The sequence below is a fragment of the Anolis sagrei genome, chromosome 5, assembly GCF_037176765.1.
Source record: "Anolis sagrei isolate rAnoSag1 chromosome 5, rAnoSag1.mat, whole genome shotgun sequence".
NCBI classification, from domain to species: domain Eukaryota; kingdom Metazoa; phylum Chordata; class Lepidosauria; order Squamata; family Dactyloidae; genus Anolis; species Anolis sagrei.
Window position 1 is genome coordinate 65,869,474 of NC_090025.1, and position 26,546 is coordinate 65,896,019.

A 26,546-nucleotide genomic window follows, 5' to 3' on the forward strand; every position below is an offset into this window, starting at 1 on the left:
AAAATAGCAAAAACATATATTTTAGATATTTTATTATATTTTATTTGTACGGCCACTTAAAAGTCGTGATGTACAAGCTTTGAATGTAGAAAGAGGTCACCGATGCATAGAGAATATTTTGCAAAATGTTGTAATGACTATTTTGTAAATAAAGTTACATTTAGCCACAATTTCCCATAGAAAGTCATCCTGTGTATGGGAAACTGAAGAGCAAGGGCCCATCCAGACAGGCCCTAAATGCCAGGATCTGATCCCACATTATCTGGCAGTGGGGACTCATATAATCCAGATTAAAGTGGAAAACCTGGGATCAGATCCTGAGATATTGGGCCTGTCTGGAAGGGCCCCAAGATAATGTATGGAATCATTGCGCTATAATGATAGAGTGAGGGCCCTTCCACGCAGCCATATAACCCAGAATATCAAGGTAGATCATTCACAATATCTGCTTTGACCTGGTTTATCCAGGTCCACACTGCCTTATAATCCAGTTCAATGTGGGTTTTATACAGCTGCGCGGAAGGGGCCTAAGAGACACAAGCTGGATCTAGACTGCCCTGTAGATCCCAGATTATCAGGCAGTGAGGAATCATATAATCCAGTCCAAAGCCAATAACCCGGGATCGGATCCTGGGATATATAGAGTAGTCTAGTTCCTGGCTGCAGTCTGCATCTGCAGTAATCTTTGCATCTAGAAATACAAAGTCTGTCACTACCTCCACGTTTTCTCCCTCTATTTGCCAGTTATCAATCAGCCTGGTTGCCATCATCTTGGGTTTTTTATGTTTAACTGCAAGCCAGCTCTTGCACTTTCTTATTCCACCTTGATTAGAAGGCTCCTCAGTTCCTCCTTGCTTTCAGCCATCAAAGTGGTATTATCTGCATATCTAAGGTTGTTAATGTTTCTTCCAGCAATTTTTACCCCAGCTGAATCTACACTGCCCTATATACAGGATCTGATCCCTGATTATCAGGCAGTGTAGACTCATATAATCAAGTCCAAAGCCTATAACCTGGGATCAGATCCTGGGATATATAGGATAGTGTAGTTCCAGCCACAGAAAGATCTTCCTTAGGCTTTTATGCTGCCTTTTTAGCCTATATGGAACCCCCAGTGGGTTAAGCCACCAAGCTTTTGAACTTGCTTACCAAAAGGTCGCAGGTTCGAGTCCGGGGAGCGGCGGTTTGAATCCGGGAACGGAGTGAGCTCCTACTGTTAGCCCCAGCTTCTGCCAACCTAGCAGTTCGAAAACATGCAAATGTGAGTAGATCAACAGGTACCGCTCCGGTAACAGTGCACCATGCAGTCATGCTGGCCACATTACCTTGGAGGTGTCTACGGACAACGCCGGCTCTTGGGCTTAGAAATGGAGATGAGCACTAACCCCAGGACATGACTGGACTTAATGTCAGGGGAAAACCTTTACTTTACCTCTTAGCCTATACACCACATATGGGCAAACTTGGGCCCTCTATGTGTTTTGGACTTCAACTTTCACAAGAACTTCCTGACTATGAGAGCTGCTCAACAGTGGTGGAGGCTCCTTAAAAGATTCTTTGGAAGCTTTTAAACAGAGCCTGGATGGCCATCTGTCGGGGGTGCTTTGAATGCAATTTTCCTGCTTCTTGGCAGGGGGTTGGACTGGATGGCCCATGAGGTCTCTTCCAACTCTAGGATTCTATTATTCTAATTGGAGTTGTGGGAGTTGACGTCCAAAACACCTGGAGGGGCCATGTTTACCCATGTCTACAATACACCAAACACATATACAAAACAGTGGATGTGGCTCTTAATGAGACATGCTGCATTATCACGGGGTGTCTGCGCCTACACCACTGGAGAAATTACACTGCTTAGCCGGTATTGCACCACCTGACATCCGCCGGGAAGTAGCAGCCAATAGTGAAAGGACCAAGGCAGAGACATATCCAGCTCATCCCGTTTGGGTATCAGCCAGCACGTCAACGACTTAAATCTAGAAATAGTTTTCTTAGATCTACAGAGACACTCACCGGAACACCTCAGCAAGCGAGAGTCCAAAAGTGGCAGGCTCAAACACAGAACCTCAACCAATGGCTGATACCAAATGAGAAACTCCCCCCTGGGCACACAGAGGACTGGGCGACTTGGAAGGCGCTGAACAGACTACACTCTGGCACCACGAGATGCAGAGCCAACCTTCAGAAATGGGGCTACAGAATCCTCAACATGTGAGTGCGGAGAGGAGCAAACCACTGACCACCTGCTGCAATGCAACCTGAGCCCTGTCACATGCACAATGGGGGACCTTCTTGCAGCAACACCAGCACTCCAAGTGGCCAGATACTGGTCAAAGGACATTTAATCAACTACCAAACTCACAAATTTTGTATTTTGTCTGTTTGTTTGCTTTGTTCTATTAGAAATGTAATATAATTGACTGGTTGCCCTGACACGACAAATAAATACAATACATCAATACAGGCATAGAGAAGCCGGAAGTGTTGTTTGTAGCCAAATCAACACTCATCCTGGCGCCCTATATACGACTTTGTGTGGAAGCGCAAAGGGCTAGAAGAGTGCACCGGAAGTGAGGTCATAATGGGCCACCGGATTTCGAGCGCGCAGGGCTCGGCGCTCCGTGATGACTCGCTCCGGCGGTTGAGCTCTGGAGTGACGCTGGTGAGGCCGGGCCATGGCCGACGGCGGAGGAGGAGGAGGGAGCGAGGAAATGGGGGAAGCGGGCGGCGAGGCCTGGGTGGAGCGGCTCCGCGCGGAGTGCGAGCCCGAGCACCACTGGAAGCACCGCCGGGAGTTCCTCCTCCGCAACGGCGAGGCCCTGCTGCCCTTGTCGTCGCGGGGCGGGGAGGAGGAGGACGCGGAGCTGCGGCGCCTGGTCTCCTTCTCCATGGTGTGGGCCAACCACGTCTTCCTCGGGTGCCGGTGAGCCTGGGCCTCCGCTATCCGCGCTCCCTTTTTATATCAGGCAGGGGCAATCTTGGGCCCTCCAGATGTTTTGGACTCTAACTCCCATCGTCCCCAACAGCCTCAGGCTCCCTCCAAAAGAACGGGGCTCATTCTCGGGACGTCCGACCCTTTTGCGACCATTGCAGAATTAATGTGACACATTTGGGAGTTGTAGTTTTTACGAACTCGCTTTCCAGCCAAGGCAGGCCTCACTTGAGCATCATTTTCCTACTTTAAATGCTGTGACTTCCTTCAGCAGAATTCTGGGACTTGTAGTTTAGGGCTTCTCCGGATGAGCAGTTTAAAGGCCTCTCCCTAAACTACAAACCCCAGAATTCTGTGTCATGAGGCCCTAATAATAATAATTTTATTTATACCCCACCACCATCTCCCTGATGGGGATTCGAAGCAGTTTACATGAGGCCAAGCCCAAATGACAATTACAATAAAGAAAAACCAAAACACAACCAAAAATGCAAATAATAAACAATAACAACATTATTTATTTATTTATTTGTTTATTTGGAGTGCTTCTACCCCGCCCTTCTCAACCCCCTAGGGGGGACTCAGGTCACAATTCGATGCCCAACAATTCACAAAATACAATATACAATTTAACATCAACAGTTATTACTAGTTAAAACAATCAGATCAATATAATAATAGCAATAAAATCATTTTGTGGTCAATGTTCGCCGATTTATAAATCCATAATCCATCCAGCATTGTCATTGTCCTTTCCTACTCTGATCGTCATTGTCTTTTGTCCATCTGCTAGCTTACCCGAAGGCTTGGTTGCATAAACATAGTTGCATAAAACATATGAATGCATAACAATATAAAAATTACAATATACATAAGCAAAGTAACAATGGGCGGACTACATGTAATGATTAAAAGACAAACTGATTAAAACTAATTAAAAACTCGGGCGAGATAAAAGAGAGAAGCAGGTAATTTACGGAGGAGGGTTCATTATAGCGGGAGTTGTGGAATCAAGCTTTCCCATGGGGGGGGGGGGATGTATACAGGCATGGGCAAACTTCCACCCCACCAGGTGTTAGGAATTGTGGGAGTTGAAGTCCAAAAACACCTCCCGGTTGGGCCCAAGTTTGACCATGCCTGCTTTATACCCTCTCTTGTCATGTCCATTCCTTCTTCTTGACTTTCCCCCTTTTCTCTTAAGTTCTTTCCTTCCTTCCTCCTTTCCTCTAATACACATGTCATCTCACATCACCCAATCTGCTTCCTTCCTTCCCTCCTTTTATTTTCCAGGCCCCATCTACACTATGATATAATCCAGTTTCTGCATCCACATTACATTATATTACCCCATTTTTTTTTGTTCCTGGTTTATAAATGTCACTCCCTAATTAGTTCTATCATCAAAACATGGGAAAAGTTTCTTAAACTTTATAATATATAATGTAATACAATTACAATACCCCTCTATTCTGCCTTGGTTAGACCACACCTGGAATATTGTGTCCAATTCTGGGCACCAGAAGAGAGATATTGACAAGCTGGAATATGTCCAGAGGAGGGTGACTAAAATGATCAAAGGTCTGGAGAATAAGCCCTGTGAAGAGCGCCTTAAAGAGCTGGGCATGTTTAGCCTGAAAAAGAGATTGGCTGAGAGGGGATATGATAGCCATGTATAAATATATGAGAGGAAGTCACAGGGAGGAGGAAGCAAGCTTGTTTTCTGCTTCCCTGGAGACTAGGACACGGAACAATGGCTTCAAACTACAAGAAAGGAGATTCCATCTGAACATTAGGAAGACCTTTCTGACTGTGAGAGCCGTTCAGCAGTGGAACTCTCTGCCATGGAGTGTGGTGGAGGCTCCTTCTTTGGAAACTTTTAAACACAGGCTGGATGGCCATCTGTCAGGGGTGCTTTGAATACAATATTCCTGCTTCTTGGCAGGGGGTTGGACTGGATGACCCATGAGGTCTCTTCCAACTCTATGATTCAATGATTCTATAATACTGCTAATAATAATATGATATTATAATTATATATTTTATATTACATGTAATATTACTAATAATATTACAGTATAATGTTATAGTACAATGTAATATATAATATTAATATTGTGCTATGGTAATAATAAAATATATTGTATTGACATTTTACTTGTAAGCCGCTCTGAGTCCCCTTCGGGGTGAGAAGGGCAGCATATAAATGTCATTCATAAATAAATAAATAAATAAATAGATTGCAAAAACTTTGAGTTTTTTATAGATGTCCTGCAGCACATTTTGCTATAGTTTTTCAATTAATATCTTATTTATTTACCATATTTATATACTGCCTTTCTCAGCCCGAAGGCAACTCAGGGCAGTTTACAAACGGCACAATTTGATGCCTACAATAACAAAGAACAATTAAGACATTTAGCATAAATAACATTTGATAAAATAAAACTGATAAAAAGTATAAATCCACAGCGTCTCATTACTAAAATCAGTACCCAATTGCATTGTCCAGTCATTCCGAAGATCAGAGTTTGTCTGCTACACTGCATTTGGGAAAGCTTGCTCAAAAATCTAGGTTTAAACTTTTTTTCAAGAGGAAGAAGAAAATGTATTGTCTAAAAGAAGACGTTTCATATATTCATACCCGTTGCAACATTCATACTACGTATTTTTTACATTCATATTGAAATCTGAAATATATACAGAAAGTCTTTATTTTACTCAACCAATTCAATACAGTTTGTGGCAGCCCAAAAAAAAAAATTTTGGAGCATAAAAACTACTTTATAAACAAATTTCGTGCAATTAAACATGAAATAATGCTTTCAAACCAGGAACAGATTTTTTTTTCAATTGTTGTTACATAATGTCACTTGTTTTGAACTAAAATTATTTGGCAGTCTAGATGCAGATAATCCAGTTCAAAGTAGATAATCTAGATCCAGAAACTGGATTATATGGTAGTGTAGCTGCAGCGCTACTCACATGATAAAGAGATATCAGCCCACGGTGGCACAATTGGTTAAACCCTTGTGCTGGCAGGACTGCTGACGGACAGGTTGGTGGTTCAAATCTACGGAGCAGGGTGAGCTCCCATCTGTCAGCTCCAGCTTCTCATACAGGGACATGAGAGAAACCTCTCACAAGATAGTAAAAAAATAAAAAATCAAGCAACTGCTAATCATCTTTGTTCCTTTTCATTGCCTCAGCTCTGGGCCCACAAGGGCTGTTTGTTTGTTTTTTTAAATTAAACCCTTCAGTTGTTTTAAGGACAATATCACATCAGAGTTCTGAAGCGGAGGTGCTCACTTTGGTATTGCCTGGTTTGCTTCTGCAGAATTCTGGGAAATGCAGTTTAGGGAAGCAAAGGACCTCTCTGGCTGAGAATTCCAAAGACTCAAACTACATTTCCCAGAATTCTGCAGGTGAAAAACAGGTGTTAGGGCACCTGTGCTTTAGAACTCTAATGTGATCTTGTCCTAAAATGGTTAATGAAGGTACATGTGCCATATGCTTTGGAGGAGTGCCTACTGAATATTTATCAACTCCTTGTTGCATCTCTCTTTAGAAAGCAGGTTTCAAGCATTGGGGTTCTGCTATGGTTGATTATTAAGAGGGGGTGAGAAGGAACTAGGTCTTGCAGCTGGTAGAAGGCAACAGAAGTCAACTATCATGTTTACCAACAACTCAGTGGAGGTCTGCATGAGCGTCTTTAGTTTTCTTCCATGGCTGCAAACATCCCCGTCCTCAGAGCCAGCAGCTACCAGTGTCAGTATTCCCAGGATTTGAACATGGCCTGGGAAGATTTTGTTGATGCACAAGGAGATACTGGATACCTCTTTGCTCACCATCTTTTTGTTTAGAATCCATAAAGAAGGCATGTCCATGCAACCCCAAGTAAGACATGTGCACAATATCAACTGGGTTCTAGCCTAAATGTTTTTGAATAGGGCAGTAGTAAAAGAAGTATTAAGTTCACAGCTGGAACTTGTCCTCAACTGCCATTGAAATTCGTGGACTTACAACATATTAGTCTTTGTTATAGTCAACAAACCACTAGTAAAATAGCTCAGTAAAACATTCATATAAAGATTAAATACTACTATACCTCTGGGTAGGTATATTAATTATTATAAAATAATGCAATTTTAAAACCAGAATTAAATATTTTGGTAGTTTACTAGAAGAAGTGGATAATTTCTGATATCACACTTTGTTATTATTTTGCCAAGAACCATAGTGGTGCAATGGGTTAAACCCTTGTGCCGGCTGAACTGCTGACCTAAAGGTTGGTAGTTCAAATCTGCGAGACAGGGTGAGCTCCCATCGGTGAGTTCCAGCTTTCCATGCAGGGATATGAGAGAAGCCTCCCACAAGCATTCTCTGGGCAATGTCTCTACGGGCAGCCAATTTTCACACATCAGAAGTGACTTGCAATTTTTCAAGTTGCTTCTGACATGATAAAAAAAATATTTTGCCATCTCAGAAATTGTTCATAACATTATTGCCATAAGAGAAATCCAGTTGTTATGTGGGTGTGTGCCAGTTTTATGGATTTTGGCCAGCAGAGAAGAAAAATGTTGCAACTACTTCTGTTGCGTTTTGTTACTCCTAGCAAATATTCTAAGTACTAGTTCAAAGATTGGCCTCTATTGATAATACAGTTGTGGTTTTCTGTATTCCTTATCATTTTCAGAGCTGTAATGGTACATGTAAGGTCTGCTCTTCAGTATTATAATCTGTTATTCAGCTAGCATACAAAAGCTTGGTTGGCTTATGTGTTTGTTGTTTACATTTTATGGCATTGAAAGTTTGTCGCTACATGTTGTTAACCACCCTGAGTCCCCATTGAGGAATAGGGTGGGATAGAAATAAAGATGATGATGATGATTATTATTATTATTATTGGCTAATGCAATATCTGGAAATGTTCAGAGAAATCTACCCTTATTTTTATGTTTTTTTGTTGAATAAACTTGGAAAGTTGGAAAATTATGTGAAAACCTCACAATATGATTCATATGTTAGTACCGTAAGTATTTTGGCAACTAGCAGTTATAGAATAAAGTCTTTGTCTAAGTACTAATTGTTGCTGCTTTCTCCTGTTCAGGTATCCTCCACAAGTGATGGAAAAAGTGATGGACATGGCTGCAGGCATCACAGTGACCAATGCACCTACCCACACTCTAAGAGATGACCTGGTTTCCAAGGTGAAACGACGCATATCCAGTAGCAATGGTTAGCAGATCATAGCTGTGAAAAATATGTATAGGAGTATAGTAAAATATATATGTTAATCCTTCAAAAACTTTAATAAGTTGTATTTTTGTAGGTACTACTTGTGATATGTCTAAGATCTGCCTGGGAGGCTCTCCTTCCACTTCCTCCGCTGTCACAAGTATGGTTGATGGCGATGAGGGAGAGGGCCTTCTCATTGGTGGCCTCCCGTCTTTGGAACACCCTCCCCAGGGAGATTAGGCAAGCCTCACACTGTCCTCCTTTCACAGGGATCTGAAAACCTGGATGTTTCAGGAAATTGAGAATGATTAGGCCCTAGACCCAGTCCCTAGGTAGCCAGATAGCACTCTGTCCTGCAATTCATCCACTTACCCGGTCCTATGATATGCTGTTTGCACTATTCATAGTTGGCCATTGGTTTGTTGATCCTCTACTGATAGAGCTACAGTGAAATGGGTATACACACTCTCACACACTTTTTAGCGTATTTTAACATGATATTTTATTATGCTTTTAGTTGTTACTTTGTTCATTAAATTAAATTAGATTGTGTTATATTGTCAGATGTGTTTATTCTGATGTAATTGTATGGTTTTCTTTCCATCAAATGAATGTTGCCTTATATGTTGGAAACTGCCCTGAGTCTCTTTGAGGAGATACGACGCTATACAAAAATTATTATTATTATTATTATTATTATTATTATTATTATCTTTCTATTTTTCTTGGATAAATTTTTGAAATGTTGAGGTGTGAGCAAAGTTAATTTGCTTGAAATAGACATGTTAACTATAGCATGATCCCTTTAAAAATTGTGAATAAAATCTACAGATAATATATATAACAAAAACAAATTACAAACTACATCCTCTCTTTATGTTCCTGCACACAAATCTTGATCAACTACTGTAATAGAAGACAAACTACACCAAAAATACAAGTTTCCACTATTTTTCCAGCAATTACAATTAATTCTTAAAAACCTCTCATTCCTAGCTATAGATTACATGTTTTTAGGTATGTTGTAACCTACCTTGAACCAAGATGAGAGGTGGATAAGAAATAATAATAATTATTCATTGATATGCTTAGCTCAGGTTAATTAATAAATCCAAAAATTATCTTAATTTTTCATCAAAAATTCACACTCTCGTTCATCATGTTGTGCCGTCTGCTTTGTCACCAGTTTTGTAGCAAAATTAAAAAAATCCAAAAAAATAATTTGCTCCTAATTATGGTGTCTTATCTTAGAAGTGCGTCTGTAAAATTATTGAAAATATATCTTTTGTTACATGACATTTTAATATAAGTAAGACTCCTTAATTATGGATCTAGTTTGTTCTTTTTTTATTGAGAAATGGACTATTACATTTACTTGGAATTATAGACATTTTGATTTGCATTTTCTAGAAGGATCAGAGGAACCTTGCAAGAAGCGAGCCGTGGGTGCAGACAAACCCTCTGAAGTTGGAGGCAGTGACATAAAGACTACAAAGGCAGAGGTTCCCATGGAAGCAACAAAAACTCCAGAGAAGTCATTGCCTTTGGCTGTGGCCCAGAAGGCATCATCGTCATCATCAGCTGCATCTATAACTCAGAAGGCAGCGCCAGCCACATCTACATCCGTGGCCCAGAAAGCAGCACCCACTGTGTCTACGGTTGTGGCCCAAACGACGGCAGCCACTACTTCTGCAGCTGTGGCCCAAAAGCCATTGCCCACTGCATCTACAGCTGTGACCCAAAAGGCAACACCCACCACGTCAACCACTGGAATAACATTAGAGGCCAAAGTTTCTAATTTTGAGTCTCTAGCATCTACAAAGCCTAAATCAACCCTGGCTTCTTCTTTGCCTGGCTCTGAACCCAAAATGAATTATTCTTTGACTAAACCTCCAGAGTCCAAATCTGTCCTGTCGTCAGAAAAGAAATTAAGCTTGGAAAGTACTGCAGCGTTAAAAAGCAGTTCGCATACAAGCACAGTCCCTGTCAAGATCCCATGCAAGTTATTAACAAGCGAAGATGCGAAAGAGAGGCAGCCGTTTTTCAATAGACTCTACAAAGCTGTTGCTTGGAAGCTGGTTTCTGTCGGAGGGTTTAGCCCCACTGTCAATCATGCAGAACTGTTGGACTCCTCCATTCAGTCTGTCAAGGCAACCTTAGATGTTGAATTTGTTCCACTGAAAGAGCTGGCTGATTTACCTCAAAATAAAAGCTCTCAGGAAAACGTGGTCTGTGAACTGAGATGCAAATCTGTATACTTGGGGACTGGCTGTGGAAAGAGTAAGGAAAATGCCAAAGCAGTTGCTTCCAGGGAGGCATTGAAACTGTTTCTCAAGAAGAAGGTTGTTGTGAAATTATGTAAAAGGAAGTACAAAGGAAGGGAAATTGAAGATTTGGTGCTTCTTGATGAAGAATCGAAACCATTAAATTTACCTCCTGCTTTAAGAAATCCTCAAGAAATATTGCAAAACAGTGAAGTCACTGCGTATACTAGCAAATAATGTTTTATCACAGATAAATTAATTTTGTATATTAGATTAGATCCCCAGATATTTTGTATTTCTCAGTTCTGCAGAACAAATACCATTATTCTTTTCACTCAGTAGCAGATGTAAATAATTCTTTAAAGATGTAAAGCGTGAAGAAGTATGCCTTAAGAGATATAGCACATTAATGTGCTGTTTTATTTGCTAAACAGTCAACCTAAGTCTTTTATTTTTTAACAGAATAATTATGGTACAGTTTGCTGTTCAGTGTGGTCTAATTTGGTAACTCCTACTATTTGGTAGTAGTACTGTTCATTTATTTTAGCAGCAAATGAATATGTCAGCAAAAAGTATTGTAGATGAATGGTAGAAAGTTGTCAAAAAGTTCTGTCAAAAAATTAATCATTCGTTTTGTATGTTGCTCATAATGTTCATGAGGCTCTTAAAACCATTTATTTGAATTTATTTTAATGATGTAGTAATTTAACTCTTACTCGAAAATGTTCTGTTGGTCCTATTTTAATATCATACATGCAGTAGAAACATTACCAGACTATATCACTAAAACCTTCTCTAAGATTTAACTTCTATTTTGTAAGACCCCATTTTCGAGTTTTTGAATAAATACAGCTTCTAAATTAAATATATTTTATGTCTGAAATAATTTGGGAGGGGATTTTAAATGCTCATTTAGCACTTTTAACTAAAAGTCCATTTTATAACTTTGATACCAGCTTTTTAAAAGTCTTAAATCCTGTGGTATTCATTAGCAATTAATGCAACCCATGTGAACTTCTACTTTTATTAAAACGTCTGCATTATATTCTTGCTTTGGAGTTGGTATATATTTATGAATATGATAACTGAGTTCTATAGAGAGAGAAAACTTGCACTACTATGCAGAACAGCATCCAAAACATTGTAGTGATGTCTTGTTCAGATACAGTTCCACTTGTACAAGAATTAGCACCTTGTAAGAAGTGTTCTGTGTGACTAATGAGGAATCCACATTGCATTAATAGATCATTCGCTGGTGCACTGGAGGTAATTTGCACCTGTGACTTTGCCCTAAGTAAGACTGACTTTTCAACAGTAATTAGCAGTAGGGAAATTTATAAGCTAAGGCTATTTCACAAGGTTTTGCATAGGTCTGTCTGGATCATTGCTTTACCTTCCTTCATGTAAATACTTGAAGCTATTGATTGGAAGGTATGATGTTTTCAAACTATGGGTTGATACCAACTTAGGCCCCTTCTACAGTACCCTATATCCCAGGATCTGATCCCAAATTATCGTATCTCAGATTATCTTGCAGTGTAGACTTATGTAATCCAATTCAAAGCAGATAATCTGAGAACAGATCTTGGGATATGGGGCAGTGTAGATCCAGCCTTAGCCATAATTAAGCAAGCCCCACTGGAATCAATAGGACTTAAATTAGGACGTCACACAGATTCCAGTGGGTCTACTTTAAATATAATCTTAACTGGATCTTGGCTTTTAATGGGGTTGTGCTTGTGCAGTATTTGGTATGCCAAATGGTTTTTAGATGTCAAAGAATCAACTAGTCTTCTATCACGAGTTGCTTTACCCATGCAATGCAATTTTGAGTAGATTTTTATATGCAATAAATATTCTAAGGCATGACATATCGCATATTTGAAAATAAATACCAAAACTATATGTTTAAGGTTGTGATGCTGTTTCACAATTGGCCACTGAAATACAAAAGAGCAATATCACACATAGGTATTTTCTGTAGCTGCTAAACTAAATCGTTTTGCATGATCTGCTGCAAATGAAGTGGTACAGATCCCAGATAAAATAGCTTTAAGTTCATTGGAGGAAAATTTATTCTCCCCATCTTCTCCATCATCCAAAAAAACCCCAGAAGTCTTTCCAGAAGGTTGGCAACTACTGAAATAACTGAGGAGTTGGAATTACAGTTGGAAGAAGGGACCAACATTTATTTAAATGGAGGATTTCATTCTGATTTCTCTGTTCTCCTCTTCATTTAGCAGCTCAGCTTTGCTTCATCCCACATTATTCAGCAGGGTCTTTGACATGGGATTGGGAGGTGAAACCAAAATGATTCCATAGGGTGATAGGGACATGAAACATACCTAAACAACAGTAATATAATTTGCGGTGAATTCCAGTCTTCAGATTCTGAACATCTTACATTTGAACTGTGTAAGGATGGTAGAAATGTACTGAAATGGTTTGTTAATAAAAAGTGGCATCTCCTGTAAGGTACTCAAAGTTGTTTTCAATTGTTTGGTTTCCACACAGACTTTCATTTAAGCTACATTTCTTTCAGAACAACTGGAAAGATGAATGTTTAAAATATGCACACAGGTATGTTGGAATGATAAATAAGACTTCTGGAGCAAATGAATGGTATTTTTCCATCTATTCTTTTGGTAAATCCACTCATGCTTCCTAATTTGTTTCTGTTAACATCTGGGGAGCCACATAATGCCTATCATTGGTCTAGAACAGGAGTCCTCAAACTAAGGCCCGGGGGCCAGATATGGCCCTCCAAGGTCATTTACCCGGCCCTCTCTCATGGTCAACCTAAGTCCGAAACGACTTGAAAGCACACAACAATCCTATCTCATCAGCCAAAACAGGTCCCATTGAAATACTAATGTTTTTATTTGTTAAAATTGTTCTTCATTTTAATTATTGTATTGTTTTTAAGTGGGGGTTTTGCACTACAAGTAAGATATGTGCAGTGTGCATAGGAATTCATTCATATATTTTTTTTCAAATTATAATCCGGCCCTACAACAGTTTGAGGGACTGTGACTTGGCCCTCTGTTTAAAAAGTTTGAGGACCCCTGGTCTAGAAGTTACAACAACAAAAGTAAAAACTTTTACTTAAAGAGAAATGAGTAGAATAGTGTAGACTTGGAGACTTAGAAAGTCAATTCCTCAGCTTTCGCGCAGATCATAACATCTCTAATTGCCTTCATTTGTATCTATTTAGAACACGTTGACCAGTGTACCATTGTACAAGCATGCTCATCTCTCAAATTATGCACCATATGGAATGAATCAGACCATTGGGTGGGAGGACGACCAAGAGGTCTCGTCCATCCTCCCCGGGTACCATGTTGCTGTGGCATTGCTCCAACGCCCATCTGTTCTGCACATCACGTGGCTTGCAAAACGATGTTTGAATTGAGCAACGTGGCATAGAGGATCTTTCACTTTTGATATTGTGCAGTCCATGTTCTCTCTGTGTTCAGAGAGACATCCCAATGAGCTGTCTTTCGAGGGAGGCATGTGCGACTTGTAGTTGTTCCAAGAGCCTTTGTTATTGACCATGTCTCTGTGCCAGGTATCATAGTCAAGTCGAACAAATGAGCTCGTAGAGATGTACTTCCAGTTGAGTCAGCTGCGGCTTTAATAGAATTGTAAGCAGCCCATCCTGCTTTTCTGCATCTGTTGAGTTCTGGCTTCAGTTCATTCCTTGATGTTAACAGCCTTCCAAAGTAGATGTATTCTACGTTTTTGAGGTCGAACACCACCTTGTCACTGTGGCACCATCTGCAAAGTTTTGTCGAAGGCTTTCATGGCTGGAATCACTAGGTTCTTGTGGGTTTTTTCGGGCTATAGAGCCATGTTCTAGAGGCATTTCTCCTGACGTTTCGCCTGCATCTATGGCAAGCATCCTCAGAGGTAGTGAGGTCTGTTGGAATTAGGACAAAGGGTTTATATATCTGTGGAATGACCAGGGTGGGACAAAGAACTCTTGTCTGCTTGAGCTAGGTGTGAATGTTTCAGCTGATCACCTTCATTAGCATTTGATGGCTTGCCTGAGCCTGGGAAAATCTCTTGCTGGGAGGCACAGATTAACACCTCCCAGCAAGAGATTTTCCCAGGCTCAGGCAAGCCTTCAAATGCTAATGAAGGTGATCAGCTGAAACATTCACACCTAACTGCAGCAGGGAAGAGCTCCTTGCCCCACCCCAGCCATTCCACAGATATATAAACCCTTTGTCCTAATTCCAACAGACCTCACTACCTCTGAGGATGCTTGCCATAGATGCAGGCGAAACGTCAAGAGAAATGCCTCTAGAACATGGCTCTATAGCCCGAAAAAACCCACAAGAATCTGCAAAGTTGTTTCGGAGCACCTTAGTCTTTCACATGTTCATCTTTAACCCAATTGACTGACTTCTACAAAGCTTGTAAAGCATGCTAGAGGCTTGTGAAGTTGTATGTGTGATTAAAACTACGTTGTCAGCGAAGCACAGGTGATTAAGTCTGTGCCCATTAATGAGTATACTTTTGTCCGACCAATTACAGCCTCCTGTTAGACTTTTCTGAGCAGCAGAAAAAAGGTTAGGTGAGACAAGATCACCTTTGAATACAGCTTTTTCTATAGATATAACAACTTCTCATTCAAAATTAGCATTGTTATATATCCGCTATAGCATGCATGGATGACGATGATGTACTCCATCTGCACTTACTCTCTCAGACTGTTCCATGCGCACTTTGGTTCCACGCTGTTGAATGCCTTCTCATAGTTGACAAGGGAGAGGACGAGTGGCATCTGGCATTCACGAGTGACTTCCAATATTCTATAAACAGTCAGAATGTGATCAATTCTGGAGAATGAGCGATGGAATCCAGCTTGTTCAACCATCTGTGCCTCCTCCAATAGCCTCCTGATGCGGGTTATAACACTCCTGGTGAAGACTAGATAACTGGCAGGAGAGTTATTGGGCAGTAGTTTCTATCTCCACAGGCTTTTAGAAGAATGATCCTTTCGGAGATGAATTGGTATTCACACTATTTGGAATCATCATAACCTTTTGGAAAGGCATGACCTTGTTAGAGATCGTAACCTTTTGGAAAGTATGATCTTCCTGAGAAGAGTTAAAAAAACCCGCTTGAGTCAATCTTCTCCTTAGTGGGTTTTCCCCCCCGTGTCAGGAGCAACTTGAGAAACTGCAAGTCACTTCTGGTGTGAGAGTTGGCCGTCTGCAAGGACGTTGCCAGGGGACACCCAAACGTTTTGATGTTTTTACCATCCTTATGGGAGGCTTCTCTCATGTCCCCGCATGAGGAGCTGGAGCTGATGGAGGGAGCTCATCTGCACTCTCCCCGGATTTGAACCTGCGACCTGTTGGTCTTCAGTCCTGCCAGCACAGAGGTTAACCCACTGCGCCACCGGGAGCTCCTTCCATAGTGGTAAATATCCACTAGCATTCATGCAAGGCAATTTAGGCTTCTCAGCTGTTAGACTGATATACCTGATTATCTCACTGAACTGTTAGGAACAAAGATAAGGCAATGCACAAAATATATAGCAGATCTTCAGAAGTGTTATTTCAGTTCCCCAAAATATATATCTACTCTCCCATAAAACATATTGCTTTTAAATCATGCTCCCAAGAAAACAAAAAATAAGTAGTCTTCATTAAAATTGACATGAGCTGGAGCTGACAGAGAGAGCTCATCCGCACTCTCCCCGGATTTGAACCTGCAACCTGTCGGTCTTCAGTCCTGCTAGCACAGGGGTTTAACCCACTGCGCCACCAGGGGCTCCTCCTGCTCTAACTGACATCAACCGACTCAACTGACTTGCAATTCAAACTGATTCAAACCTCAACTGACTTAACTGATACCAACTGACTTCTGGTTCAAACGGATTCTAAAATGGAGTCTCACTCTGAACATTCTAAGATCAGGGTCACATGGTCTGCAGCCCCTCCCACAACCTCTTAACAACAGAGTTAAGGGGAAAACTGCATACAAATATATACACACAATATCGTAAGCAATCTCAATTATATACAGAACAAATAACTAGTATATAGTTATAGTATAGGAGGCTTATAGAAGGCTGCTATTTCCAACAGTTTCTTTATTTTTTTCCTGGTTCTGTACAATTAATCTCTGTCTCAGAAGAATAGGGTAAGAAAATAAAACAATGATCCTTATCCATAGATTCTGTATCCACTGATTCAGCCATCCACAGCTTAAAATTTTTAAAAAATCTGAAAAGCAAAGCTTGCTTTTGCCCTTTTGTATACAGAACACCAGTTACTGCACCCTCTATTGATATTATTATTATTAAACTTTATTTATACCCTGCCACCATCTCCCCTCAGGGACTCAGGGCAGCTACCGTGAGACCAAGCCCAACAAATACAGTAAACAAATGAAATACACACAGCAAATAACTAAAATAAAGTACAAGCAATAAAAACAATAAAATACAAACAATTAAAGAAAAATAACACAACGAGATAAAACAGTGAATATGGAGTAAAATACAAATTAAGAGTTAAACAAATTGGGCTGTCCAGTTGCAAGGATAAAAGCAGGGGACATAGGGTGAGACAGGAAAATTGGGGTGATTTATCTGGTGGGAGATACAGGAGAAACAAACTATGGGGTGAAGTGCATCAAGAGGACAAGTATATGCTGGGACGGTCGTGGTATGAGGATTGTTGTTCATTCATCAAAAGCAAGGCAGAACAGCCAAGTTTTCAAGGCTTTCCTAAAATCTGACAAGGTGGGAGCTAGTCTAATCTCCCCAGGTAATGAGTTCCAAAGCCAGGGGGCCAACACCAAGAAGGCTCTCTCTCTCGTCCCCACAAGCTGCACTTGTGACAGGGGTGGGAGCAACAGGGGGGCCTCCCCGCAAGATCGAAGAAGTCGTGCAGGTTCGTAGAAGGAAATGCGGTCGTGAAAGTAGCTGGTCCCAAACCGTTCAGGGCTTTGTAGGTGATAACCTTGAATTGGGACCGGAAAATAAAAGGCAGCTAGTGGAGCTCTTTGTAATTCGCTCCAGTTAGCAATCTGAGTACAGTAGAGTCTCGCTTATCCAACCGTCACTCATCCAACATTCTGTATTATCCAACGCAATCTTCCGCCTGGATCAACAGCTGTTTCAATACATTGCAATGTTTTGGTGCTAAATTCGTAAATACAGTAATTACTACATAACGTTACCGTGTATTGAACTGCTTTTTTCTGTCCATTTGTTGTAAAACATGTTTTGGTGCTTAATTTGTAATATCATAACGTAATTCAACATTTAATAGGTATTCCCTTAATCCCTCCTTATTATCCAACATTTTCGCTTATCCAATATTCTGCTGGCCTGTTTATGTTGGATAAGTGAGACTCTGGTGTATATCTGTGCGTATGTTTGTACCACTAAAGCTCCTAACATGGCTTGATGGATCTGGACCAAACTTGGCAATTAACCTTTTATTAATTTAATTAAAATAATTGAGGAATTTTAACTTTAAAAAGCCATCCAGTTTATGGGGAGAGCCCCCAAAATCTTTTTTAAATGTAGTGCTCAGATGCAACCACAAGATGGCAGTGTATATATTGAGCTATGTATTGTCGAAGGGATCACTGGGTTGTTGAAGTCTTCAGAGGTTGTGAGGGCTGTTGGAAACAGATTGGGCTATTTAAAACAGACCTTGTCAACACTGGGTTCTCAAGCTAGTTGTATATAACAAGCCTTCCACATCCATTGATTTTGGTATAGTGCTCCCCTTTCCTGCTCAGAATGGGGGATCCTTTGTATTTGCTATTTTAATTTCCCACAAAAAAAAGATTAACTCTTCTTTTGCTACCAAGTTTTCTGTCTTACTCGCAGCCTTTCCATAAACAAGCAGCAGATAAGAACGCTTCCGCCACCATTCATAGAATCAAAGAGTTAGAAGAGACCTCATGGGCCATCCAGTCCAACCCCCTGCCAAGAAGCAGGAAAACCGCATTCAAAACACCCCCGACAGATGGCCATCCAGCCTCTGTTTAAAAGCTTCCAAAGAAGGAGCCTCCACCACACTCCGGGGCAGAGAGTTCCACTGCTGAATGGCTCTCACAGTCAGAAAACTCTTCCTAATGTTCAGATGGAATCTCCTTTCTTGTAGTTTGAAGCCATTGTTCCACGTCCTAGTCTCCAGGGCAGCAGAAAACAAACTTGCTCCATCCTCCCTATGACTTCCTCTCACGTATTTATACATGGCTATCACGTCATAGATGGCATCCTTGAAGTGACTAGATTGAGCTTGAAGGAGTTGGGGGTGGTGATGGCCGAGAGGGAGCTTTGGCGTGGCCTGGTCCATGAGGTCACGAAAAGTCCGAAACGACTGAACGAATGAACAACAACAACATGTTTCCTCTCAGCCTTCTCTTCTTTAGGCTAAACATGCCCAGCTCTTTAAGTCGCTCCTCATAGGGCTTGTTCTCCAGACCCTTGATCATTTTAATGGCCCTCCTCTGGACACATTCTCTCTTCAATTGTGGTGCCCAGAATTGGGCACAGTATGCCAGGTGTGGTCTAACCAAGGCAGAATAGAGAAGCAGCATGACTTCCCAAGGACAAATTATGCTGGTTCTATCAAACCTATCCCAATTCAATCACGTATTGTTTCCCATTGGTCAATTTCTGTACTCAAATTTGCATAATATATGTCAGCAAGTTTAGATTGTCAAGAAAGATCTATATAAAGAATTTTATTGGTCCTGACGAAACGTTCGCAAGGTATGTAGTTTGGATTCGAAATATTGGAATAAATAAATCCCATCTGATTTTACTCACTGTAACCTGAAAATAATCTCTGAGGGAGGGTTTTTATACCAGCCGGAAGAGCCCAATCTTTCCATAGGACGTTCTGAAGACCTGCTCTCTAGGCTACAAGCAGAGGACGCTAGTTCCTCCTGGGTTTCAAACCCGCCTAGGGGAAAGTCCCCGGACCCCGGGCAGAGAGTGCCGCGCGCCTCCTGGTGCGCAACAACCTCTCTCGCGGGCTCGCGCATTTCCCGCCAAGAAGCCCTCAGGGCCGAGCGGGCGAGCGCGGGAGGGGCTCTTGTCACGCCCATAGTTACGCAGGTAGTGCGCGTGCGCGGCGTCTCCCTCCCCCAAAAGGGAGGCGGCGTCGCCACCGCACCAACAGAACGGGGCTCATTCTCGGGACGTCCGACCCTTTTGTAAAAACTACAATTCCCATGATTCCATGCGACACGCGATTTACTGTTCAGTGAATCATGGGATTTGTAGTTTTTACAAACTAGCTTTCCAACCAAGGCGGATCATTTTCCCATTTGAAATGCTGTGATTGCCTCCTGCAGAATTCTGGGACTTGTAGTTTAGGGCGTCTCTGGATGAGCAGTTTAAAGGTCTCTCCCTAAACTACAAACCCCAGAATTCTGCAGCATATAAAGTGGGAAAACAAGCCTGGGCAAACTTCTGCTCCTCCAGGTGTTAGGAATTGTGGGACTTGAAGTCCAAAAAACCTCCCGGTATTTTTGGACTTCAACTCCCACAATTCCTAACACCTGGAGGGGCGGAAGTTTGCCCTAAAACTGCCCCCACGCGAATGTGGGCGTGGCCTTGCAGAGAAGCCCCGCCTCCCTGTTTGTCTTCCAACGTCACACCCTCCAGAGCCAATCGCGTCGCCCAGGCGGGGAAGGCGGGAGAATGCGAACGAGCCGCGCCTTATAAGGACATAGCCTTGCGCATGCGTAGTTTAGTCGTTCAAGGAAAAAAAAGTCAGAGGGAGGAGAGGGGAGGGGGGAGTTGTGCGCGGAAGGGGAAAAGAGGCGGGGAGTTCTAAGTGAAGGAGGAGGAGTAGAACCGAGACTCTTCCCCTTTTCCTTCCGGATTGAGAGTCGGGGGCTGTTTTTTTTTTGTCCCTTCCGGGCCCCCGTCTCTTTTCCTCCGAGAGATCCTTCCTCTGAGGGCGAAGGAGGGAGAGGCGCGTGATGATGTTGGGGTCGCCGGGGCAACAGCCTGGGGGGGCGGGGTCTGGGGCGGCGGTGTCGCCGGCGGCGGCGGCGGCTTCAGCGGGGTCTGCGTCGGCCGGCGTTGCTTCTGCCGTGGCCGGGGGAGGCTCTGGTGGCGTCGCCGGCTTCCCTTGCGGAGGAGGAGGCGGAGGAGGAGGCGAGCGGTTCCTGGCTCGCTACGTCCAGGACTACCTGGAGTGCGTGGAGTCGCTGCCGCTGGACATGCAGAGGCTGGCCTCGCTCCTCAGGGAGATGGACACGCGATGCCGAGGTGAGTGAGAGAAAGAGTGAGAGGGTGACTGACTGAGTGAGGCCTGCCTGCTCCAATCCAACCGCTCTTCCTTGAAAGGGGAGGGGCAACAGGCTCCGCCCACTTCGCCCTGGATGTGGAGGGGCCGCGAAAATGGCCACCCTCCGCCCTCCAGAGCAGCAGCCTTGGCATGGGCAAACTTGGGCCCTCCAGGTGCTTTGGACTCCAATTCCCACCATTCCTAACAGCCTCAGGCCCTTTCCTTTTCCCTCCAGGTATTTTGGACTCCAACTCCCACCATCCCTAGCAGCCTCAGGCCCTTTCCTTTTCCCTCCAGGTGTTTTGGACTCCAACGCCCACCATTCCTAACAGCCTCAGGCTCTTTCCTTTTCCCTCCAAGTGTTTTGGACTACAAATTCCACCATTCCTAGCAGCCTCAAGCCCTTTCCTTTTCCCTCCAGGTACTTTGGACTCCAACTCCTACCATCCCTAACAGCCTCAAGCCCTTTCCTTTTCCCTCCATCATTTCTAACAGCCTCAGGCCCTTTCCTTTTCCCTCCAGATGTTTTGGATTCCAGCTCCCACCATTCCTAGCAGCCCAGGCCCTTTTCCCTCCAGGTACTTTGGACTCCAACTCCTACCATCCCTAACAGCCTCAGGCCCTTTCCTTTTCCCTCCAGGTACTTTGGACTCCAACTCCTACCATCCCTAACAGCCTCAGGTCTTTTCCTTTTCCCTCCAACTCCATCATTTTAAACAGTCCCTTCAGGTGTTTTGGACTCCAACTCCCACCACCCCTAATAGCCTCCAGCCCTTTCCCTTTCCCTCCATGTGTTTTGGACTCCAGCTCCCACCATTCCTAGCAGTCTCAAGCCTTTCCTTTTCCCTCCAGGTGTTTTGGACTCCAAATCCCACCATTCCTAACAGCCTCGGGGAAAAGGAAGGGGCCTGAGACTGTTAGGAATGGTGGGAATTGGAATCCAAAACAGCTGGAGGGCCCAACTTTGCCCATGCCTATTCTATAACTACTTACTTACTTACTTACTTAGGCGATCCCTCTTAATTCAAGGATGATTGTCTTCCAGATGTGGTGTCTTGGTGGTGGGTCCGTAGGTGGTTGTGGAGTCCTATTCTTGGTCCGCATGTCTTCCCACAGTGAGGGCATAGGTTTCTAGACAGAAGGCAGTCCCCGTCAGGGTTGGCTTGATGCGCCGTCCTCTTGGCATGTTTCTCCCTTTCGCGCTCCATTCATACCTTTTGCAGCACTGCTGGTCACAGCTGACCTCCAGTTAGAGCATTTAAGGGCCAGGGCTTCCCAGTTCTTGGTGTCTATACCACAGTTTTGAGGTTGGCTTTGAGCCCATCTTGAAATCTCTTTTCCTGTCCACCAACATTCCGTTTTCTGTTCTTGAGTTTGGAGTAGAGCAACTGCTTTGGGAGACTGATCAGGCATTCGAACAATATGAGAGAAGAAAAGAATGAGTTCCCCTAACACTGTGGAGACCAAAATCCACTGATTGTGGTAATATGAAAATAACTAAATTAACTCAATGTATATATTACAAATACACATGTGTGTATTCGAACAATATGGCCAGTCCAGCGGAGTTGATGGCAGAGGAGCGTCGCTTTAATGCTGGTGATCGTTGCTTCCTCCAGCATGCTGTCATTTGTCCGCCTGTCTTTCTGTAGCTCTAGTAAGCCCATCTAAACTGCGGAGGTGAATGCAAGCTTGGCATTAAGCCTGGGTATTGGCATTCCACTCTTCTGGCAGAGAAGACTATCACGCCTTGTGAAACTACAACTTCCAAAGCACTCAGCCATGACAGTAGTTCAAGGAGTATCAAAACTGCATTCACTCTACAGTGTGGCCTTTGCGCCCTTCATACTGAAGGAGGGAGCTTGTGGTGTCCCTGTCAGAAGGCAGCTTGACACTGCTTGAACTGCCATGGCTCTATGCTATGGAATACTGGGAGCTTTTGGCAGAAAAAGCTATAAAACCTTCTGAAACTACAGCTTCTATAGCACTTCTATAGCTACTTCCTTTCATATTACTGGTTAGCATTACTGCTTTAAAAGCACATGACTACTTCAACTTTTGATACTGCTCTTGAGAATTTTTCCATTGGGAGTTTGTGCTCCAAGACAAGTATGGGCATCAGAAATAATTTCCCTAGGAAGGAGAGGCCTTGATCTCTTTTAGTATTCGGAATGACTCAGGAGACTAGGAATTTGCTTACAATCAAAGCTAGGAATAATTAACTCTCACCAAATTCAACACAATATACCCCAAGTAATGGCCCATCAGGTTACAGCTTTAAAAATTTATTCCATATAGCTAGGTATAATTTTACAGTCATGTTGCCAAAGCATCCGTTTCTTCTCTTTCCTTTCCTTCTAACATGATGCCACTGCTGAGCTATATTCATTCTGCTTACAGTTCTAGAGGCAGAGGAGGAATTTGCTGAGCAATTTATAGCCATCCTTGTAATGTTTAGATTAGAAACAGCAACTTTAATGAACTCTTTTAATACAGTTGCTCATTGTTATTACCTTGTGTACTAAATGGTTTATTAAATCTCAGTGATTGGATAGTTGCATTAAACAGGATTTATTGTGTATTGTGTTTTGCATTTTGTATTAAAATGTTTGTTGACTTGACAGTTTACAATATAGTTATATTGACTATTTCTTCTTGACAGAAGCATTAAAAGAAATTGATGAAGTTTATGAGAAGTACAAGAGCGAAGAGGATCCTGCTCAGAAAAAGCGTTTGCAGCAGCATCTTCAGAGGGCTCTGATCAACAGTCAAGAGCTCGGGGATGAGAAAATCCAAGTAGTCACTCAAATGCTTGAGCTAGTGGAGAACAGAGCCCGGCAAATAGAGTCCCATTCCCAGTGTTTCCAGGATCTGTCAGATACAGAAAAACCCATTGAAAAGTCAAAGGTCGATCCCTGCCAGCCAGAAAGATCTTCCCGAAGGCCCCGTAGACAGCGCACGAGTGAAAGCCGTGATATTTGCCATATAGCAAATGGAATTGATGAGTACGATGACCAGCCTCCTAAAGAAAAAAGATCCAAATCTGCAAAGAAAAAGAAGCGTTCTAAAGCTAAACAAGAAAGGGAAGCTTCACCGGTTGACTTTGCAGTAGACCCTAATGAGCCAACTTACTGTCTTTGCGACCAGGTGTCTTACGGAGAAATGATAGGGTGTGACAATGAACTGTGTCGCATTGAGTGGTTTCATTTTTCATGTGTTGGACTCACTTATAAACCAAAGGGGAAGTGGTATTGCCCCAAGTGCAGAGGAGACAATGAGAAGACTATGGATAAATGTACAGACAGATCCAAAAAAGATAGAAGATCGAGGTAGTCAATGTTCCGAGTGCATTGAGAATTGTGTCATTTTTTTTTATTAAAAACTGTTTAATAAGCGACTAGTATTTTAGAATAATGCATAAAACTATGCAATAATTTTTAAAGTCTACAGAACTAAATGGGATATTAATAGCTGTTAGTACATTTTGTGCTTTGAATATTCTGCACTAAATAACCAAATTCTTCAAGCCGGGTCATGTGGTAGTAGCACAGGGGTAATTAAAGATTCTTTGTCCCTCCGTGTTTTTAATTGCAGAATTAATGGTGATACCTGATGAAGAAGAACCGAAGGGATAATCATGTGAAAAATAGTGTGTCGGCATCTATTTAATTTGAAACTTTAGTCTGTTATGACTCGTTCTTTTGACTTCCTGTTAGTTCTGTGATGAGTTTATTCATCTGGGTGTTGTAGATAATACTTTTAATTGGGATCTACTGCCTGACTTTACATTTTAAGTCTTACCAAGTAAAAAGCTAAACTTATTTTTTCCCTTCTATGTGATCACTGTACACGTGTTGTTAACTTATTTTATGTTTCCCATGTGAGTTTAGGGTCTGTTTTGAGAAAATATTTTAAACAATGAAATACTTACGGCAATGGTTCTCAACCTGTGGGTCCCAGATGTTTTGGCCTTCAACTCCCAGAAATCCTAACAGCTGGTAAACTGGTTGGGATTTCTGGGAGTTATAGGCCAAAACACCTGGGGACCCACAGGTTGAGAGTCACTGACTTAAGGCTTAGAAGAGGTTCACTCAGCACTATAAGGACAGTCCTGAACTGAAGCTACTCATTTCCCCCATTTTACTGCTTGGCTTCCTAATTCCTGCTGTGCCATGTCACTGTTGATTCTTTAGATGATGGCAGGAACATATAATCATGTTCAAAGAGGTTCAAAAGGTGCATATGTAGAATAATAGCTGTCAGACTGTGGATGGTTAGAAACGTTTACCTGGATTAGCATATTAATAGGTCTTCCTGCTTTCTGGGCTTTCAAAGCTGAATAAAATACAGTAATAGTAATAACAAAAATAAAAAAAAACTCCAAATGCTCCCTTGCAAAAGAGTTCTACAATAGGAGTGGCTTTAGTAAATGGAGGAACTGTTCTCCAGTAATGGAGTCCTTTTTAGAACAAAACCAACCGTACACATAAGGAATCAGAATACATCTTGGGAACAGATAGTGAATTCTTTTGTTTCAATATCAGGTATTTATTAATGGGATTCTTCATGCCAGATTTAATGATAAAAGATATAAAAGGCCTGGTTGATTAACATGGTGCTACAAGTTTTTTCAGATAATAAGCATCCCTTCCCAACAGGTAGAAGGGGTCTTTTTGCATTTAATTGATATTTAATATGCATGTAAGACATTAGCAGTGTAATGTAAAGGGTTAAAGAGCCCATGAACAAATTCAAATATTTAATTTTTACTTTCACCTTGACAAATGTAAAAATGTAGTCACTTTTTTGGAAAAGGTTCTGAATATTACAAAAAAAGCTTTTGACGACAAACTGACCCAGATACTTTGCTGGAAATTGAGTCATTTAGTCAGAATGAGACACAGTATACGTAAAACCCAGTATACTGCCCTGCTTAAAAAGAATTGCTGTTGTGACACATTTTGATTGCTAACTGAACTGTTACATCTGTGCTCTGTCAAGGAGCAGAGTGCTGGTTTTATGCAATCTGAAATGGTGGCTGATACATGAACAATTTCCCAGTAAAAACAGAGTAGTGTTATTTCATAAATATTATGTCTTCGGTGGTTAAGGTGAAACTAATTTTCAGTTCATAATACAGCTTTAAATGTCACTTTAGTTTGACTGTCTACTGCTCTGTCTTCCTCCATGCTTGAAACAAAATCATGTAATGGTCAAGAAAATGTAAGTTCCAAACTGCTAACAGACTGTTGCCCTTCCAACGTCTCTCTGGACAAGCCAGGAAAAGAGAGTAGGTGTTGTATAATAACTTGATCCCAGCTAATGGAGTGGGACTTTGAATGAATGGTTACTAGGCTAGTTTATGCATAAGATCATAATCCACAACTTTGTTGTTCATAAGCAATCTACTTGTATAATTCAGCCCTGTTTGGAGGTACAGTAATTCTGCAACCAGGTAATGGTGTGCATTTCATCAGATCCTAAAATGGGAATACCCTTACAAGTCCCTACACGTTTAATGCTTCCAGTGAAAACCTGACTTTTAATCCCACTTCAGTAAAATGTTTCCCTTTTTAAAGAAAATGTCATTGCTATGAACTCCTGTTTTGTTTTTAAAATAACTTTGCTTGCTGTGGTTTGACAATCTCCCTGTTGATTCAGAGTTTTATAAACTTATGCCCATGGAGACGAGAGATGTGCCATTAGAGTGTAACTGTTTCTTGGGCCTAGTATTTCGCATGCAATGGCTTCTTAATAAAAACCATTTTGGTTGTAAACATAGAACACAATGTTTGTTATGTTGGCCTTTTAAAAAATAATGTCCTTCTAGGC

The 26,546-nt window shown here is 41.9% G+C and overlaps 2 protein-coding genes across 2 annotated transcripts; both read left to right on the plus strand.

Annotated features, from left to right (window-relative positions):
- The first annotated feature begins 2,584 nt into the window (after nucleotides 1-2,584).
- Nucleotides 2,585-12,909, plus strand: CDKN2AIP (CDKN2A interacting protein). The gene is made up of 3 exons (XM_060778657.2): nucleotides 2,585-2,923; nucleotides 8,040-8,167; nucleotides 9,578-12,909. The coding sequence occupies exons 1-3, from the start codon at nucleotides 2,676-2,678 to the stop codon at nucleotides 10,666-10,668; spliced, it is 1,467 nt and encodes a 488-aa protein (XP_060634640.2). The 5' UTR covers nucleotides 2,585-2,675; the 3' UTR covers nucleotides 10,669-12,909.
- Nucleotides 12,910-20,230: 7,321 nt separating this feature from the next.
- Nucleotides 20,231-26,503, plus strand: ING2 (inhibitor of growth family member 2). Its single transcript, XM_060778655.2, has 2 exons — nucleotides 20,231-20,695; nucleotides 23,377-26,503. The coding sequence occupies exons 1-2, from the start codon at nucleotides 20,404-20,406 to the stop codon at nucleotides 24,045-24,047; spliced, it is 963 nt and encodes a 320-aa protein (XP_060634638.2). The 5' UTR covers nucleotides 20,231-20,403; the 3' UTR covers nucleotides 24,048-26,503.
- Nucleotides 26,504-26,546: the final 43 nt, after the last annotated feature.